We start from the raw sequence: 20,613 nt of genomic DNA, 5'->3' as shown, positions 1-20,613 counted from the left end.
TATACAATGTACACAATGTCTGTGATCTCACTCAGATTCACAGAAAATCTCACGCATAGCTGGTCTATGAACTTGGCATCTCTGCTCCCTTGATCTTTGGCCCATTTCACAAAAATGTTCAAGTTTGCAACGACAGTTAAAAGCTACTGAAATCATTCAATCTGATTGGCCGATCATTAACACGTAGAAATTGTTCATTTGTTATTACATCAAGTTTTTATGAAACGGGACCCAAATTATTAAAGGTAGTAGTTGTGGTGTAATGACTCTGAGATTTTTCAATATTAGCCTTGACCTCTTAACACTGAGATGACGGATAGCCTGACGTACCTGAAGCAACTAAATACTTGTTGGCAGGATCATTGTAGGCAAATGGTAAGTAATATCAAGGTTTACTTCCAAGTTTTGGTGGAAGGAAAGATGGATAAAGGCCTGATGCTCGGCTGGAATGCCATACTTATTTTTGGCATTTCTCAGCAATTATACATTTTCTTCCAGAATCATTTGCCACATATTTTCTAGAGACAAGCCCCTGTGGTAATTTTAATGGGTTCTTTTGGACTAAGTTTGGAATTTTCACCGTAACTGTCATACCATCAGTTTTCATTATGATTCGTCAACATAAGAATTATGAAAAGAATGTGTTATATTAAAGTGTAATATACATTATTTATATGAAAGAAAATAATCATTTGCATAGAATGAAAATGATCAAGTTCTTGATTTTTACCAGATGTATTTATAACCTCAAAGGAATGAGTTTTCATTGCACAATGCTCTTATTTGATATCTTTTACAGATCATGATCCGGAGTATATTTCTGTTTCTGGATAGGACGTATGTATTACAGAATTCACTAGTATCATCACTTTGGTAAGTTTCTCCCATCAAAACATAAAAATGTCATTCCAAATGGTTGATTATAATCATCAATATCATGTATGCTCATTGCTCAATGAATGGCATGAGAGTTATATGTCATAGAAATAACATGTAGTTCATCAAAATGGTTGTTAGTTAATTGAATATCATCAAAATAATTTGTCTTGAAATTTTGGTTTTCCAGGATGCCGATGCAGTGTAACGATTACAGTGGAAGATTACAGCTTTTAATTCTGAACATTATTATTATGTGAACTGTACCTCAACAATGGTGTTGAGAAAAATTTTAGCAAACTGATTTTAGCTCAGTGTTTGCCAGGTTTTGCCCTGATATGAAAAAATGAAAATCCATATTTCATAGTTTGAAATAGACATCAGCAATGAAATACTCCGACATTTGTTTTGCCCATTTGATCATGAGCCCGCCAACCGCTGTGCAGCGCCAGATCAACCAGGCTCTATCCATTTAATTGTTGAACGCCAAACAGGATAGCAGCAACTGCCATCTTTCAACGTCTTTTGGTCTGACATGGCCGGGGTTTGAACTCACGACCTCTCGATTGTGAGACGGGCACTCTACCAACTGAGCCAACACACCGGTCACCCTTATTCATTTACCATCAAATTGATATCCCCAATCAATTCACTTTGCAGGGATATGGGGCTAGATCTCTTTCGATCTCACATCATAAGCAACAGGACTGTACAGAATCGGACCGTAGAGGGCCTCTTGATGCTTATAGAGAACGAGAGGACGGGGGATGTCGTTGATCACAGTCTTCTCAAAAGTCTTCTTCGAATGCTCTCAGATCTACAGGTATTGTAGTAATAGCTAGGCTTGCAATAGTGGGTGTGCGGTAATGCTGTCTTTGTTTTAGAAATGTTTTACTCATTTGAGCTGCTGCTGTGGCTGAGGTGTCTAAGGCGCCTTACTAGACATTTGAAAGTCTGGGGTGCAATCCCTGGTCACGGCACCTACGCCCATGAGCAAAACATTTAATCGACTGTGCTCTTTTATCCTATATTCAAGTAAGATGGAAATGCTAACTGCATTCTTGGTTAAAGGTATTGTTTAACTTTGTGAGCAGCCGATTTAAAAAAATTCTCAAACCAAGATGAAACATGTGTACAAGTGCATGTATTAGAACTAATAAACCCTGAAAACAACCATCGTTGAGAATGAAAAGCTAAAACTACAATGCAAACTCCGATTTTGTAAATAGGCGTCTAATAGACGCCTAAATAGTACACATAAGTGTATGGGATGAAATTAAGATGGTGTTTCCGGTCACTTTATATTTCAACTTTTGAAGCACTAGATAATTATTTTCGAATGCAATTTTATCTGGGCTTCATTTTTGTAACATATCACAGACACAGGTAACAAGTGTGACCTTCTAGCTCAGATTTTTAAAAAGTCAAACCAATGTTAACCAATCACTTTAATACATGTAGATGTGCACTGTTTTTTTTTTTTTAAGAAGTTATTTTAGGGATGGTGATTAGGGTTGTAGTAAATCTGTTCTTTTTTGCTGTTTTATAGCATCTTTGATAAAGTGTACCATACATTGTCCAAGAATGATCGGAAGTTAAGGAAATTTTCTTATAAACAGTTATTTTGAATCACATCGGTAGAATAATTTCCTAATAACAGATGCAATTAATCATAACAAATTCAATGTCTGGTAATGTATTCTATATCAAATTTGCTCTCAGTGCTTGTCACATACAAATATTAAAATCCTATTCATTGTGGGAGGAACAGTTTTGGAACTACCCTGGGTAAAATATGACATTCTTCTCATTGAGATGTATGTTGGTGTATGTTTTCTGTGTCAGATCTATGAGGAAGCATTCGAGAAGAGGTTCCTTGAAGCCACTCAGATGCTGTATGGTGCTGAAGGCCAGAGACTCGTCCATGAGAGAGAGGTAGGAATGTGATGAAATTCAAACTTAATATAGCAAGTATAATGTGGGAAATAAAAGATTTTGTTATCTCTTAGAAAAAAAGACTTCCTTCTATTAACATGTATCTTTCTGCCAGTCTTGTTCTTGAGGACTTGACAGGCCTTTTTTTTCATACAGTTATTCCACAATATTTTGCACAATTTCCTTTTGCCATCTATGACTCATTAATTCTCTGTTTGAGAGGAAGCAGTCTGGATTCATTTCTGAAACTTGGTTTACTGTGAGGAGGGGTGGCGGATGGTGTCTGTTTTTTTCTCCCCCCCAAAAAGAAAGGGAAAAAAAAAATGATTTGAATGAAAAGAGGAAAGTCAAGCAAGGTTCTTCAAATCTGATTTTTTTTTGTTCTTAATTTCACAAAACGGTCATGCACTTCCTAGCTGGTATGCAATGGAGGGAACTGATGATGATACCCAATCACAATTTTTGTTGTATTTTGTTATTTTATATATTTTGTTCTCTCCTCTTTAGAAGGGTATTTACTCTGTTTTTTTATGAGGCCCCTCATTTTCATATATATGTTATTATATGATGTAACAATTGTTTTATTCCAGTGTTTTTGACATGTTTTTTTTTTATTGAGAATGTAAATGAATTATTTGAAATTGAAACAAACATTTATTCTTCCTAAAATATGTGGAATTGCCATTGTTACAACCGTTTGTGATAAAATAATGCTTCCGGATGGTTTTATCTGCAATAATTAAAATATTTGTATCTCTTATAATAAAATACAAAAGAAATAGCAACTTTGTCAAGTCATTGACTCTTCCATTTGCATATCCCACGTGTTGTGCAAAACCAAGCAGCAACCGATTTGATCTTTGACCTTTTCCCCCGTTTCCTGTTCAGGTACCAGAGTATCTCATCCACGTTGACAAGCGATTAGAAGAAGAAGCGCAGAGAATTCTGCATTATTTAGACCACACAACTAGGAAACTTCTCATTGCTTGTGTAGAAAAACAGCTGCTAGAAGACCACATTGGAACCATTCTCCAGAAAGGTTGTCGTTAATGTTGGACCTGTTTCATTAAAAATTGATTCAATAACAAATTTGTTAAAGCTACCATAATCCTTCCATTGTAATTAGGATATGGTTCATGTTTGCCACACTAGACTACACAAACCATCAGGGTGAATGCCTTTACAACTTTTTGAATTATGTAAACATAAGTATAATTGATGTGAAAATAAAAATACCTGGCATCTTTAAGGTTTAACTTGGTTAATTAGGAACAAGCTCCCACATGTTCCAGGTTTCAGTCAGTCTTATAATCTCTGATTTAAAACTGTTACTCTTTCAGGCATCATAAATTCATTGCCAATTTGAAAACCTTGCATTTACTGTAGCAAGTATGGCCGTGGCAGCTCATACTTGAGATTGCAATGTTGTGTCGTATACATCTGTTTATGTAGTCCTGATGTATTCACCAATAGAATATGATTGAGCCTGTTGATTTTGGTATTATATTGATGGTGATTTGTAGGTTTGGACAGTCTACTAGACGCCAACCGGGTAGACGATCTTACGCTACTCTACAGACTGCTACAGAGGACAAAGAATGGCCTCCTTGATTTATGTCAGTACTTCAGTGCTTTTATCAAGGTAAGTCTATTATTTTGCATGGAATTGTTCATAAAATTGGGAACGAAATTCAGCATGAAATTGTTTGTAAAGTCATGTGTAACTTACAAGCGGTTTTATGAAACACCGCCCTTACACAATTATATGCACTTACTCCACTTCCTGGGGAGTATTCAAAGACGAGTTCCAAGACTTAATTGCTAGGCGTATGGGGTACCCGTGTAACACCTGGGTGGAGAGTGTCAAAGTGTGGATCAACGCCTTGCCAAAGGATGCTTGGCCGTGGTGGGATTCAAACACAGGACCCTCTGATTACAAGGCGAGAGTCAGAACCGCTACACCATGACACCTACTGAAATGATGATGTATGGTGGGTTTTTTTTTTGAAGTTGTGCCCAATGATTACTCATTCCTTCCTCCAACCTTTTTGTTTCATCAGAAAACCGGCACTACCATAGTGATAGACTCTGAGAAGGACAAGACGATGGTCCAGGAACTCCTCGACTTCAAGGAAAAGCTGGACAACATCCTGGAGACCTGCTTCGCCAAGAACGAGAAGTTCTCCATCTCCCTGAAAGAGTCCTTTGAGAATTTCATCAACAAAAGGCTCAACAAACCAGCTGAACTTGTTGGTATGTATCTTGGTAGATTGGCTCTTGGTCTCCACCCTCTGCATGTGCAATCATTACGCAAAGAGATACAGAGAGTTGTGAAGTTTCTCCGATTGTGGAGGAACGTTCAGTTAAAGATTGCTGCTATTGTAGTAAATGACCAGTATTTAACACATCCCAGAGTTTTTCTCTCATAATATCCATTCATATCTTGAAAGATCAAGATTGTAGTCGAAATGTCTGCTGATAGTTTCACCTTTTCCAAATCTCACAAATCAAAATAGTTCTAAAACAAAACCCACACAAAGAAAAAAATATCCCATTATTTAAAGTATTTTCCATTCTCATTTAACCCTATTAGAACTGGGCCTTATCAGACCAACTTTTTTAACTTGGGAGAGAAAAGGGAAGGCTCCCCCAGAAGAACTTTTACACTTCCTGTTGCTAATGGTTTAATTGAAATTTCATAGCCAGTTTGAAAACTTGTCTAATGGCCGAACGGCAAATTGTCGTAACTGAATGACATGTCCACCCTAACAAAAAGTTGATTTGAATAAAAAGATAAAAACCAACAAGCATAACACTGAAAATGTCATCAAAATGTAAAATAAGAAAGTTTTGAAGTTCTGCTTGATTTCACAAAACAGTTACATGCATATCCTGGTCTGTATGCAAATGAGGGGACTCATAATGTCACTCAGTCACTATTTCTTTTGTATTCATTATCTGAAATATGGAATATTTTCTCCTTGGTGTATTGTGAAACAGTGTAATTCCTCAGTGAACATGTGGAATCACTATTGTTTAGACACTTTATTTTTCTGTCAAGTTGGTCCTTATTGTAAATTCTGGAAGATATTAAATATTGTATAATTCAAACAAAATAAATACTGAGTGAGTGACATCATCGACCCTCTCACTTGCATGTCGTGGAATCGTGCATATATGTTTTGTGAAAAATGAGCAAAACTTTTAAATGTCATATCTTTCTTATTTTATATATGATTTTGATGAAATTTTCAGCAGCATACTTGATTTTCCTCTGTTGTTTCAAATCAACATATTTCTTGGGGGACTTGACCTTTAAGTTTATGTGAATTTCATTGTAAGCGCCCTGAGCACCTGTGATAGGGTGGATGTGTTTTGGGGCATTATAAATGTCTTTATTATTATTTGTTATTACTACAAGTATCCATTCGCTGATCTGCATTATTGTTAAATCCCATTTCTTGTGTTCTAGCCAAGTATGTTGACAACAAGCTCAGAGCCGGTAACAAGGAAGCTACAGAGGAAGAGCTTGAGAGACTCCTGGACAAGATCATGGTTCTATTCAGGTTCATCCACGGTAAGTCCCAACAAATCTTCTTGAATGCGGAATTTCCAGGGAAAAGAGGAAGGGAAACGTCGTGGCCCAGTGGATTGGGCCCCGGACTTTGAAACAGAGGGTTGTGGGATCGAATCCCAGTCTTGGCGTAATTCCCTTCAGCAAGAATTGATCCTTATTTGCTGTGCTGCACTTGACGTGAAGTAAATGGATACTTGACAGGAATTTATTTCTTGAAATGCTTGTTGTGCGCTTTAGAAGGCTTGCCATGCTAGGGCCATGATAATAATATTCAACTGAGATGAAATGCGCAATACCAGAAATAAATATTATTATGAATAGTTTTTAATTTTGATGCCGTGATATGTTATTTGGGAAGAATATAAATCCACTGCAGAGGATTGATCTTTGGATACCATAGCTTTGATGGTACTGAAGCTGGATTAATTGTTTGGGCAGGTCATTTTTGTGTAGTCCCATACATTAATTTCTCTGTGCAGCACAAGTGACTCTCAGCAGAATCATGTCAAGATGTAATTTGTTAATGTGGTAATATCAATAGCACAAACACCGGTACTAAAAGTATTGATAACGTTAACAACCTTTACCATTTTATGGTTCTTCAAATTTCCAACTCTCGACTAGAGTAAGGCTCCATTTATAAGTAAAACCTTTCTAGTGGTCAAGACTTGTTGCCTGAATTTCTGTGGCAATAAGTTGGAAAACAGAAAGGAAATCAGAATAGGCAAAGTTCACGTAAAGGGTGTAATTCAAATTAATGGATCTACAATCCCTTACCTTCTTGCCAACAGCTCTGTTTATTTTCCATTAAGTGATAAAATTGACTATTGTATGCTCACATTGCTTAAGATAATAAGTCATCTGATTTCTGAAATGGACAGTGACTAGCTGTGCTCCTTCATTGAAACTGAGTATAATGAGGGTTTGCAGTACTTTTCTATAAAATGATAATAATACTGATACCGGTCATGATTCTTTTATTTGCGTTATTGAGCTGTATGATATTTTTCCATAAAAAAAAAATGCATTCTTGATTGCTGTAATGAATTTCATAATAATAATAATAATGATAATAATAATAATAATAATTATGATAATAATAATAATAATAATAATAATGATTAATGCCATGCATAAATATATCTTTACTAGTTTCATATCATTATCTGTCTTTATCATTTTGTATGTTGGCGCATCTTGGTCTAGTGGTTCTGACTCTCGCCTGTCAAACAGAAGGTCGTGGGTTCGAACCCTAGCCGTGGCGTGCTTTCCTTCAGCAAGAAATTTATCCTCACCATACTGCACTCAACCCAGGTGAGGTAAATGGGTACCGGCAGGAAATAATTCTTCAAAAAAGCTGTGTGCACCTAGCTTAGCAGGGTAATAATAATAGCAGGGCCTGCTGTGAGAACAGTTTTCAGAACTGAAGTGGCTACCCTAAGTGAATATGTAGTTATTACCTTTATTATTATTATTATTATTGTATATCTCAGGGAAGGATGTGTTTGAAGCATTCTACAAGAAAGACTTGGCCAAGAGACTACTAGTTGGAAAGAGTGCGTCGGTGGATGCTGAAAAATCCATGCTATCCAAACTCAAGCAAGGTAATGTTCTTAATTTCTTATATCATATATGAATTAAATTCTTTGATCTGATTAGTTGAAATAGCAACACAATCAAACATTCTAGCTGTGATTTTGAAACAAAACACCCATTAAAGGTATTGTTTAACTTTATGAGCAGCCGATTTAAAAAATTCTCAAACCAAGATGAAACATGTGTACAAGTGCATGTATTAGAACTAATAAACCCTGAAAACAACCATTATTGAGAATGAAAAGCTAAAACTACAAGGCAAACCACGATTTTGTAAATAGGCGTCTTATAGATGCCTAAATAGTACACATAAGTGTATGGAATAAAATTAAGATGGTGTTTCCGGTCACTTTATATTTCAATTTTTGAAGCACTAAATAATCATTTTCGAATGCAATTTTTTCTGGGCTTCATTTTTGTAACATATCACAGACACACGTTACAAGTGTGACCTTCTAGCTCAGATTTTTTAAAAGTCAGACCAATGTTAACCAATCACTTTAAGTAAATTTGCTATTCTCTGACGTCAATGATGGAATAGTGTGAACTGTTCCTTTGACGGCACAGATCATGCGATCTCTCAGACGCGCCGGTCAGCAGGCTGTCTCATGCAAATCCTGTTGCGCGCTGCTGCAGACACGAATTGGATTTTGCTGAATGCGAACGCCAAATGATCAGTCAGTGCAGTACTTAAAAATATGCAACAGGGCTTGGCAAGTGCAGTACATGATCTGTAATTTGGTCAAGATTTGGGATGATTCAATGAGAAGATTACCAACATTGAACCAGGTATTTCTTTCGATAGTAAAGAGAGAAATATTCATCCTTAGTAGGACTGGCAATATTACTATTTTCCATAGAGGATTCACCATTGTGAAAAATAATAAATATTAATCCAATCTCTGACAAATTACTCCCTCTGTACTTTCTCAAGGCCACATTCATTTTTTGTATATCCTATTTATAAAAAAAAGTAATCTATACTTTCTCTCTTCCTCTCTTGTCCTCTTTTGCTCTTTCTCTCTCTTTTGTGTTAAAATTGATTTTACCAAGTTCTATGTCATTGTTTTTCCTTCAAGAATGTGGTGGTGCCTTCACATCCAAGCTAGAAGGAATGTTCAAAGATATGGAACTATCTAAGGACATCATGGTCGCATTCAAACAGGTGAGTCTCAGTCTAGCTGTCAACCTGTGGCCCCCCCCATGTAGTCAACTAAAAGACTCCAAATTTATTTATATATTTTATTAATCGCATTCTACACCCCTTTATATTATGAGTATTTTATTATTGTTTGTTATTGATATATACAGTGCGTCCCAGAAAAAACGAAACCGAGATTTAGCGATCATTTATCATTACTTAATCATAAATAAAATAGACAAATGACCTACCAATGTAAAGCTTAGAATCTCCTCTTTCATCTGATATTACTTAGATCATTTTTCATTCATGCATGAGTGAGCAAAAACAATTTGAAGGAAGGATATCAAAAACTCATTTGGTGGGGGGTATCTGGGTTTCAAAAAGAAAACCACATTTTTGAAAAGTTCAATATCTCCTCTTTAATTTGATACCTAAATTACAGAAAATGGTCAAGAAATAACAAAGTTCTGGTCATTTGAAATAAGGCTTGAATTTCAATAATTTCATAAAATGAAGAGGTTCTCCAGGCTGGCTTTCAAACTCACTCGACACTCCGTTTTGTTGACGATCAGCCATGCATTAAATCTTTTGTTCACCATGCGAAAGCTTCTGTAGGAAATCGGTGAAAACTCGTTCATCTCATGAAATTATGGAAATACAAGCCTTATTTCAAATGAACAGAACTTTTTTATTTCTTGACCATTTTCTGTAATTGAGGTACCAAATTAAAGAGCAGATATTGAACTTTTCAGAAATGTGGTTTTCTCTTTGAAACCCAGATACCCCCCGCCAAATGAGTTTTTGGTATCCTTTCTTCAAATTGTTTTTGCTCACTCATGCGTGAATAAGAAATAACCTAAGTAATATCAGATGAAAGAGGAGATTCTAAGCTTTAAATTGGTAGGTCATTTGTCTATTATATTTATGATTAAGTTATGATAAATGATTGCTAAATCTCGGTTTCGTTTATTCTGGGACGCGCTGTATTGTAAATCAACCATTGGAATTGGGACAGGAGGCTTCATGCAACAGTAATTCAGTTAACTTTTTCTGTCCCTGGCATTCCAATGGTTGATACATGTATTTCTTATTTTGTATTGCTTATACTGAAAAGTATTTTTGTATTATTTGCCAAACAAATAATATTGATAATGATAACTTATAAAAAACAAACAGTAACAAATGAAGACCTAGACATGTGTAAAAGTACAGTGTTAAAGCCAAGTGCGTGTAGTTTCAGCAAGTGAGGATTTTATGAGAAAGTCTTAATGCCAGTCGTGGTGATTTTCTCAAAATGATTTCAAAACAGAATCCCATAATGTGAACACCTAAGTGCTTGTATGAATAAAAAATAGTTGTCAAAAGGCTCTGGAAGAAATGTGTAATTTGCTTAGAAATGAGCAAAATAATTACATCTTTCCAAGCAATATTAATACACTATCCCACATACGCTTTTCTGTGCTAGTGATCAAGGTTTCAGCTAAGATTTCATGATTTTACAAAGATAAGTTTATGTTAATGTACCAGATATCTGATAATGGGGTGAAAATTAACCTTGATTTTTACAGACCTTCTCATGAAATAATTGTGTGGTGCATTTACATTCATTTACTTTTAAAATCAAGGTTAAGTGCCTCCATATCTTTGAAGTTCTAGACCATGTGAACTTAAATCCAAATGAAATCACAAAATCTATGCAGAAAAATTGTCTCACTAAAGATCCCCAACAAAGGTATTCATTCGATACCCTACATCTCTCTGGAATGCCATGCTTATTTTGTCGATTTCTCTGCAATTGCTCATTATCTACCAAAATTATTTGGCACATATATTTTATTTCTTATTTCTACTAACACTTTGGTGGTCATATTATTGAGATCTGTTAAAACTGGCATTTAGGTTGTCACCACAGTTAGGAATTTCTACATGAATATGAGGTGTTTATCTCTTGTATCCCTTTGCAGCATATGCAACACCAATGTCAAACGACCGTAATGGATCTTAGTGTGAATATCCTGACCATGGGGTACTGGCCAACGTATAAACCTCTGGAGATTCATCTACCGTCGGAGGTGAGTAAGAGATCAACCTTTTAGAAAGGCCAGAATTTGTAGGCGGGTGAGACAATGAGTTTGCTTGGAGACCAAGTTCTTCAGGATCTATGGTTTCTATAGACATATGAAATTGTTGAGTATTGAATCACTGGTCGATCAGCACCTTCCTGTATTTACCATAAAAATTTGGCAGATCCGGGTCTGATTTCATCAATTTTGTTATAATAACATAATACAACAGTTTTCAATTATGGTGTCTTTGTCATTTATGATTATTTCATTGTTGTCGTCATTATAGCTAAGTTACCATAAATTATGTTTTGGCTTTTAGGTTATTGTGCAACAAGGTCTTGTTTTGAAATTTACAAGGCTACGAGGTAATAATGAAAATATATAGCATTTATGAGGCATTTATTGTTTTTTTACTTACCTAATCAATGGCACACTATATATTACCCCGGCTTTAGCTCCAGTTGCTAAATGCGCTTGGTGCATTCAAGTAATTAATCCTGCGAGTTACCCATTTACCTCACCTGGGTTGAGTGCAGCACAATGCAGGTAAATTCATTGCTGAAGGAAATGATGCCATGTCTTGGTAACACTATCACTTTTTCTATTACCTTTTCAGATGGTAAATCTTCAGGAGCAGTTCAAACGGTTTTACCTTGGGAAGCACAGTGGTCGTAAACTACAATGGCAACCAAGTCTAGGTCACTGTCTGGTCAAGGCTCAGTTCAGAGAAGAGGTGAGAGTTTTGGTCACCTTCAGGGTCCCCTTAAAAAAATGCAACTCAGAAAATCACATGTGATCAGCCACCCAGAACCCAACATTAAAGGCGAAGTTCTCTTTGACAAAAAGTTTATTATACAACTAGCAGAAAAGAATTATGATAGATATTGGTGAAGGTTTGAGGTAGAATTATCAAAGCATTAAAAGGTATTAGAAGTTTTATTTTTTGATTTGTGATGTCATGTGCGAGAAGCTTCCTCACATATCATGCGGTATAAAATGAACGAAATGTCATAATTGCATAACATATGGGACTGCTGCTCATAGAAAAATGAGAAACTTCTATTAACTTTCTTCATCTTTGACAGAATTTCCTCAAACCTTCACCGATATATTTTATTATTTTTTTCTGGTATTTTTACGTTAGATTATTCATCATGGTGAAATTTCCATTTAAGTCAGCAGGGAAGGTTCTCTGTAAAAAGCAAAAATGATCTTCAAAGAGGAAATATTTGAAAAGCTGCTTAATAATAATTCATCTCAATATAGCTCATTAATCATTTTTGTCTCACCTGCGAAGCAAAGTGAGACTATAGGCGCCGCTTTTCCGACGGCGGCGGCGGCGTCAACATCAAATCTTAACCTGAGGTTAAGTTTTTGAAATGATGTCATAACTTAGGAAGTATATGGACCTAGTTCATAAAACTTGGCCATAAGGTTAATCAAGTATTACTGAACATCCTATTAGAGTTTCATGTCACATGACCAAGGTCAAAGGTCATTTAGGGTCAATGAACTTAGACCATGTTGGAGGAATCAACATCGAAATCTTAACCTGAGGTTAAGTTTTTGAAATGTCATCATAACTTAGAAAATATATGGACCTAGTTCATGAAACTTGGACATAAGGTTAATCAAGTATCACTGAACATCCTGCATGAGTTTCACGTCACATGACCAAGGTCAAAGGTCATTTAGGGTCAATGAACTTTGGCTGAATTGGGGATATCTGTTGAATTCCCATCATAACTTTGAAAGTTTATGGATCTGATTAATGAAACTTGGACATAATAGTAATCAAGCATCACTGAATATTTTGTGCAAGTTTCAGGTCTCATGATTAAGGTCAAAGGTCATTTAGGGTCAATGAACTTTGGCCGAATCGGGGGTATCTGTTGAATTACCATCATAACTTTGAAAGTTTATTGGTCTAGTTCATTGAACTTGGACATTAGAGTAATCAAGTATCACTGAACATCCTGTGCTCATTTCAGGTCACATGACCAAGGTCAAAGGTCAATGAACTTTGGCCGAATTGGGTGTATCTGTTGAATTACCATCATAACTTTGAATGTTTATGGATCTGATTCATGAAACTTGTACATAAGAGTAATCAAGTATCACTGAACATCCTGTGCGAGTTTCAGGTCACATGATCAAGGTCAAAGGTCATGTAAGGTCAATGAACTTTGGCCATGTTGGGGTTTTTCGTTGAATAACCACCATCATATCTCTGTAAGTTTATTGGTCTAGTTCATAAAAAGTGGTCTAGTTCATTAAACTTGGACATAAGAGTAACCATGTATCACTGAACATCTTGTGCGAGTTAGAGTAGTATTCATAGTCAGCACTGCTGCTATATTGAACCGCGTGATGCAGGTGAGACGGCCAGAGGCATTCCACTTGTTGACGTATCAACTTCAAAGCCAAAAGATGTATGTATACTAGAGTGACAATGATCAGTGATTATTCTGGGGGAACACAGGTCAAAGGTCACCAAGGTCATACATTATTACTTCTTAGTATTCTTGAATAAACTTTCTTTGTTAATATTCTTATTGAATAAACTATATTATTATTGATTATGTGACACCTAGATCTTTGATTGGTTGGTCGATATCGATCATTCAGCCCATTTACAATGATGTCATCAACCGTGCAATTTTGGGATTCATTCATTGTGCAATTTTGACCATTGCATGCGCGCACCCAGACGGTAGGTATCGCACGTGTTTGCCGCGCCCATGTTTTATGTACGCGATAATCAACAGACCGAGCACGCATTGCATGAGAATATTTTGCATCAAAATTTACAAATTTCGTATGAAAAAGAATCTTATTTCTAGGTGTCGTATAATCAAATAATGAATGTTCTTTTCATTCGTGCAGTAGACAGAATACTTCATTCGGTGAAAGATAAAATACCAAGTTGAATGGATCCTTTCATCTTTCACCCCATGAAGTATTCTGTCCATTGCATTCATAAACATTCATTATTTGTATAATAAACTTTCTGTGTTGTTGTTTTTTGCTGTGTACACAGGGCTCATCAGTGAAGGAGCTTCAGGTTTCACTCTACCAAACACTAGTCCTGCTCCTCTTCAATGAAGGAGACAACTTCTCACTAGAGGATATCAGACAAGCTACTAACATAGGTAAGAGGGACAAAGAGGATCGGTGTTTTGTGCAAGGGTCAGAGGCCCGTATTCTGAAGTCGGGTTTAACTTAAACTCAGGTTTAAAGTTGTGGTTTAAGTATGGACAACCAATTGTTACATAAATCACTAATGGTAGAGATATCATATTTCAGCTCATTCGGCTCTCAAATCATTCATAATTGTCTAGGAAGTATAAATAGATGATCGTCTTCACCATCAATGAATCGGGAAAGAGCACAGTAAACATAAGAAACGTACAAGTTAATACAAAAAATTGATACTTTTGGCTTCCCATACTTAAACCACAACTTTAAACCTGAGTCTAAGTTAAACCTGACTTCAGAATACAGGCCAGAGAGTGTAAAGGTGGTTATAAATGTCCTCTTTACAGCCTGGCTGACACTATGCGATAGGTTGCTATCCAAATTTCAAAGAAATTGTGATAATATGTAATAAGGATATTCTAACTAATAAAATCTTACCGATCAGAGTTTAGAATAGTGGTAGGACTACTGAAATTGATATTCAGTCCAGTTCGACATTCAGATCCAAATCATAATGATGTTATTATGAGCTGGGACTTGAAGCAGATTTGGACTTTACTCTGACCACAGGGCTTGGTGCAAAGTAAATGATTTTAGTATTCCTAACATTATGCCAAACTGTAAATAAAACAATTTTACTTCTTGGAACTTTCATAATTAATGCAAAATGCAATTTCTTGAAAAATCGTTTTGCAACGAATAGCATAGTGTGAGCCGGGCTCAAAGGGGTACTCCAGACTGAAAAATAATATTTGAACAGATGAAATAAAATCAGACGAACAAGTCACTGAAAATTTCATCGAAATTGGAAAAATTAATAGCAAAGATATCACATTCAAAGTTTTACATTATTTTGATGAAACAGTTCTTTGCATGTCTTTATGAATATTCAATGAACAAGCTGGTAATAATATTTCCCCACTTCTTTTTTCACATGTATTATATGAAATCATATTCATTCCAATTTTGTCAGCCAAGAATGATCGAAATTGGACTGAGGACCTATTCATTGTGGGAGATGATTATTGCTGATTTTTGTTACAAGGGGGACTCATACAAACATGTATGAAAATATGTAATAATTATGATTTCATGTTATAAGAAGAAAAAGGAAAGAGGGGTCATGACATCATTAGCCAATGTATTGTATATTCATGACAGCATGCATATCACTGTTTTCTCAATATATTGCTTGAATTGGAAATTCAATAACTTTATTATTATCAGAGTTTGATGTAATTCTCGACATTTTTGCTCAGTGAATATTACTCTAATTATGTAGATATAATTATTTTTTGTCTGGAGTACATCTTTTAGGATAAGCTTCTTACTAATTAATGTTATTCATTTATGATGTTAGGGTACTTGTTCATTATTGTAAAATAAGCATTTTTATTTTATACCATTTTACCATGTATTTGTGCATCTTTTTATGAAAAATGAAATTAATCATTCATTATTGACCTGTGTATTTGAGTGTCTCTTTTTGTTTTAAGTTGAATTGTACTTATTCAAGATTGATTCATGAAAGGACTTGTCGGACGTTTTATCCGTCAAGTCCCATTTTATCAGACAGTTACTATAGTAACAGAGCCTCTCAGCCAATCAGAATCAAGGAAAGATGACAGATCTGACAACTTGTCAGACAAAAATGTTGATGCAACGGTCCCCAGGTGTGATAGAATAGGATCAATAAAAATTTTGAAGGTTCAAGTAATTCATGTGGCGAAACAGTTGGCGGAGGCTACAATGGAAATAAGGGTAAATCATTGTTCCATAAATGGTGTGATTACAATGGATCATAAGACTTGATCAAATTGTGAGAGTAATACAGTTTCAATTTTTTGTTTTTGTAACAGAGGATAGCGAGCTAAGGAGAACACTTCAGTCATTAGCCTGTGGTAAGGCCAGAGTCATCTTAAAACAACCAAAGGTATATAGATCTTAATCTCATATTCATATCTGTCTTATTGTCTTTAATTTAATTTACTCTATCTCCCTCTCTCACATTAGATGAATCTCTTATTGATGATGATGATGATGATAATGATGATGATGATAGTGAAAATGATGGTGACGATGATGACGATGATGATGATGGTGATGATAATTGTGATGATGATGGTGATGATGATGGTGATGATGATGATGTTGATGATGATGATGGTGGTGATGGTGATGATGATGTTGATGATGATGATGGTGACAATGATGATGATGATAATTATGATGATGATGATAATTATGATGACGATGATGATGATAATTAAGATGATTATGATGAGTCTTTCTCTGTTCCCCCCTCATTTATTCTTCTATCATATGACATTTTTTACTTGTCTTCTTTTATTCTTTTGTACCCCAATTATTTGTTTCTTTCTCTGAATTTTTTCATGCTTTCACTTGAGTACAAGAATTTGTCTTCAGATGTGCGAAAAGAAGGCTAATGCCAAATCATCATTGAAATCTGTGTTTGATAATCCCATTTGTTTTCTTATTGAGAAGTTTAAATTCATTGACTTATTTTTGCAATGCTCAGTGCTCATAACAGAGAAGTAAATCATAACATATCTTTGTATTCTTTTCAAGTAAAACAAGATGGCTAATACAAACCCATCATTGAGGTCTATGTTTGAATACCCCATTTGTTTTCTTATTTAGAAGTAGAAAATTCTATAATCATTCTTGCAATGCTCAGTGAATTACAAAGGGTTGATACTTTATTCTTCTTCTACTGTTAGTTTGTTATAGTTCGTATCAGGCATGTCTTAAAATGGACCCTGCTACATAAAAATGAGATAGGTTGGCTGAGATCTTAGCAGCTCATAGATGAATGTATTTTGTGGAACATGGTCTCTGTTTATAGGCTTATATATTTCCTTCAGGGTCGAGAGATAGAGGATGGTGACAAGTTTGTCTTTGCCAAAGATTTCAAGCACAAACTCTTCAGAATCAAGATCAACCAAGTCCAGATGAAAGAAACGGTAAGAACCTACACAATTGTTTTTAATTACCAATTAATGATAATAATAATTATAATACATGTGACTTATGAAGCACCAAATCTACTCTGTAGAGTGCTCAGGGTGCATAAAGAAATTAAGAAATAAAAAGAAAGGATTTTAGAACATTTTAAAAGATACAATAATGAACTGGATTCATGAAACACAAGCTTGCATCTATAGTTCACGCAGGCCAGTTGGCTGCCTCTCCTGTGATCAATATTCATTGAATCTAGATCAGAGTTTAGTTATTTATGTCTTATTTCAATATCTTATATTTTTATCAACTACGTGTATTGTATGTATCAATCACTTTTGTTAATTGTACGTAATTCAGCCGTAAGGCTGCTATGTGCAATGTCTTTCGTACCGAAATGAATGAAATAAATAAATGACATTACAGAAAATAAATCTGTGTTGATTAAATGCATTTGCAAGACAATACTTTTCCCTTACTTCAATGAGGTCTTAGTAGCATGTATTCAAAATTGTCAATTTTATTCTTTATTACTCCTAGGAATGCATGTTAAGGTGTGCATATCACCCAAAAAGTAATGTTAAAACTTGAGTAGTCAGTTCCAGAATTATTCTAATTTTAAATCTCTCAATTAAGATTAAGAAGGGCTCATTTTGGGTCTCTGAGCTCCTAGTAGCATTCTTATTGAGTGTAATCAAATTAATTGCAGTATAAAATTTTTTAATAAGTTTAATTGTTTTTGAAATCTCTTTTGTAATTCTTTGTTTTTTCATTTTTTTAAATTGTATTTCAATGGAAATTGACTGACACTTCTGATGGTTGATTCCAACAAGCAAATACTCATAACCTTTTCCTAGAAACAGAATTTGCATTGGATTTGTACCTGAAATCATTTCTTACAGCAACGTTGGGTCTGACTTGCAGTAACAAATATGGCATAACTTTTGAACTGGTACCTGGGCATTGTAAATTTCATCTCAAAAGTTGCTCAAGAAAATGCAATCAAATTGTGCAACAAGAACTTTCATATTGGATATTTACTATGGAAAAATCCATTCTAATGAGGGTTAATTTGATTTAAAAAAAAATGTTTTTCATACTTTGTAGTTTTTAAAATATTACATCTTATTCATTGTAAGCAGGCCTGCCAACTACTCCTTTTTAAAAGGAGTTACTCCTTTTTTGGAAATTTTTAATATCCATTATATCATAGGGAAAGAAAATCCCCCCTTTTTTTGTCCATATATTATGTACAGTCATCTATGGGAAATATGCTGTGACTCCTATTTTGTAAATGAATCACTCCTATTTTGTATGTTTACAGGTTGGTAGGCCTGTGTAAGCACTTTGGGTCTAATGGGAAAAGCGCAGTACAAATAATAAGTAATAATATTTTATTGATTTAATTATGTATTCATTTATTTATCCATTCATTCATTTATTTATTTGTTTGTTTTATGTATTTATTATTTTTGGGAGGCTGTTTTTCCCAACCTACCAGCTACATCTGCTACATTGGAGAAGCATTAGGATTGCAGTGAATGGGAGATTTCTAGTGCTCTTTTGAGCATTCAGGGGCCCGTTGCAGAAAGAGTTGCAATCAATCGCAACTATAAAAATCATGCGCAACTTGATTTTCAACCAATCAACAGCGCGCATTTGGGACTTGCAATTGATTTTGTGACTTGCGTTTAAACGCAACTCTTTCTGCAACGGACCCCTGGAGGGATTGAGGGAGGGGGGCGAAATTGCCCCGAGTACCCATGAATTTTGTTCCCCCCGAAGCCGACGTCTGACATATTTTCTTTGTGGTACAGGTGGAGGAGCAGGTAAACACCCAGGAGAGGGTGTTCCAGGATCGACAGTACCAGATTGACGCAGCTATCGTCAGGATTATGAAGATGCGCAAGTCGCTCAGCCACAACCTGCTCGTCTCCGAGCTCTACAACCAGCTAAGATTTCCAGTCAAGGTAATTGTGATCTCGATCACATTTAGATTTAGGAATGTTCATTGTCAAATCACCATGTCCGGGCTGGCCAATCCTTTGGCAATAGTTTGGGTGACAGATAGTTCAGTCGGGCTCAGAATGAACTAATTTCTTCGTACAGAAACCTCTGTGTGACATGATTTTAATTTTTTTTAAAAACATCTCTTTGCATTTATTTCAAGAAAATGTAGAAATGAATCTATACCATTTGAAAGTTTGCGGTGCATATATGCAAGCACATCATGAGAAAGCATTAGATATTGAAAGGATAGGTCAGTTTAAGTAGAAAATACAATTGAAGAACAAATGGAGATTTACATGTTTTGGTTATGTTTGCACAATGATTTGTATAAAGTACCGTATACCAGATACTCTAAAAATTGAAAGAATGGATAAATATGAATTGATAATGAAAAATGGGCAAAGAGTAGGGAATTTACATATTAATGATGTTTTCCGTTGTAAACTCCATTCATGTGTTTTATGCTATGATTTTGACATCATTCGTCCATATGCTGTTTCTCTCCCTCAGCCGTCAGATCTGAAGAAGAGAATAGAGAGTCTCATCGATCGTGATTACATGGAGCGCGACAAGGACAACCCGAACCAGTATCACTACGTAGCATAAACCAGCAAGGCTTGTACAGAGACTACAATTGTAAACCCCCCCTAAGGGGGGCGTCTAGATAGTGAGAAAAAAAGACAATGAAACTACCATGGTGGATAGTCAGCTGTTTGTGAAATGCCAATTGTACTTGAAGAATTCTTGATTTTTGAAGCTGAATTTTGTCCCGCTGTGTGTCAACAGGTTTCTCCGCCCCTGGCTATACCGGCGTTCGAAGCAAGCGGAAAGGATCGCAAAGGTCTTGTCAACAGAAATGAAAAATGGTTTTATTTTGTCTCATCTTCTGTCACCAATGACTATTTTGATGATGATATTTTCATCTGATTGCACCAAGTTACTTGTTTCTTAAGGAATATTTACTTGCAGCTATTTAATAGCGGGGAGGGAAGGGATTGTACTTTCGACGATTATAGTGTTTACTAAGTTTACGATTTAGATAAATATAGCCCAGTTTGATTTTCTAAAAGGTTGTACACGACTTGAGTAGGATTCTTAAGCTCCGCGCCCCAGTCGTTGTGGGGGAAATTTAAACTACGAATGAGTTTTCTCAGTAGCAGGTGCTGTTAATTGCCCAGGGTGGAATGGAGTGTTATGACTAAATACAGACCTGCCAACTAGTACGTTTTTGG

General features: G+C 35.5%; 1 protein-coding gene across 1 annotated transcript in view; it reads left to right on the top strand.

Moving 5' to 3' along the window:
- Positions 1 to 20,217, top strand: part of LOC121430336 (cullin-4A-like) — a 30,686-nt gene extending 10,469 nt beyond the window's left edge. Inside the window, exons 3-19 of the mRNA XM_041627617.1 lie at positions 306 to 375; positions 800 to 873; positions 1,537 to 1,699; positions 2,722 to 2,811; positions 3,700 to 3,850; positions 4,335 to 4,453; positions 4,872 to 5,064; positions 6,284 to 6,388; positions 7,882 to 7,992; positions 9,064 to 9,149; positions 11,093 to 11,200; positions 11,811 to 11,927; positions 14,235 to 14,346; positions 16,252 to 16,325; positions 17,278 to 17,376; positions 19,189 to 19,341; positions 19,892 to 20,217. Of these exons, the coding sequence (XP_041483551.1) occupies positions 306 to 375; positions 800 to 873; positions 1,537 to 1,699; positions 2,722 to 2,811; positions 3,700 to 3,850; positions 4,335 to 4,453; positions 4,872 to 5,064; positions 6,284 to 6,388; positions 7,882 to 7,992; positions 9,064 to 9,149; positions 11,093 to 11,200; positions 11,811 to 11,927; positions 14,235 to 14,346; positions 16,252 to 16,325; positions 17,278 to 17,376; positions 19,189 to 19,341; positions 19,892 to 19,987 (1,921 nt within the window). The 3' untranslated portion in view covers positions 19,988 to 20,217. The remainder of the gene's footprint in view (positions 1 to 305; positions 376 to 799; positions 874 to 1,536; positions 1,700 to 2,721; positions 2,812 to 3,699; positions 3,851 to 4,334; positions 4,454 to 4,871; positions 5,065 to 6,283; positions 6,389 to 7,881; positions 7,993 to 9,063; positions 9,150 to 11,092; positions 11,201 to 11,810; positions 11,928 to 14,234; positions 14,347 to 16,251; positions 16,326 to 17,277; positions 17,377 to 19,188; positions 19,342 to 19,891) is intronic.
- Positions 20,218 to 20,613: the final 396 nt, after the last annotated feature.

This window comes from Lytechinus variegatus, chromosome 16 (assembly GCF_018143015.1).
Source record: "Lytechinus variegatus isolate NC3 chromosome 16, Lvar_3.0, whole genome shotgun sequence".
In the NCBI taxonomy this organism is placed as follows: domain Eukaryota; kingdom Metazoa; phylum Echinodermata; class Echinoidea; order Temnopleuroida; family Toxopneustidae; genus Lytechinus; species Lytechinus variegatus.
Note: the sequence above shows the minus strand (reverse complement) of the source record. Positions and strands in the feature narration are given on the sequence as shown.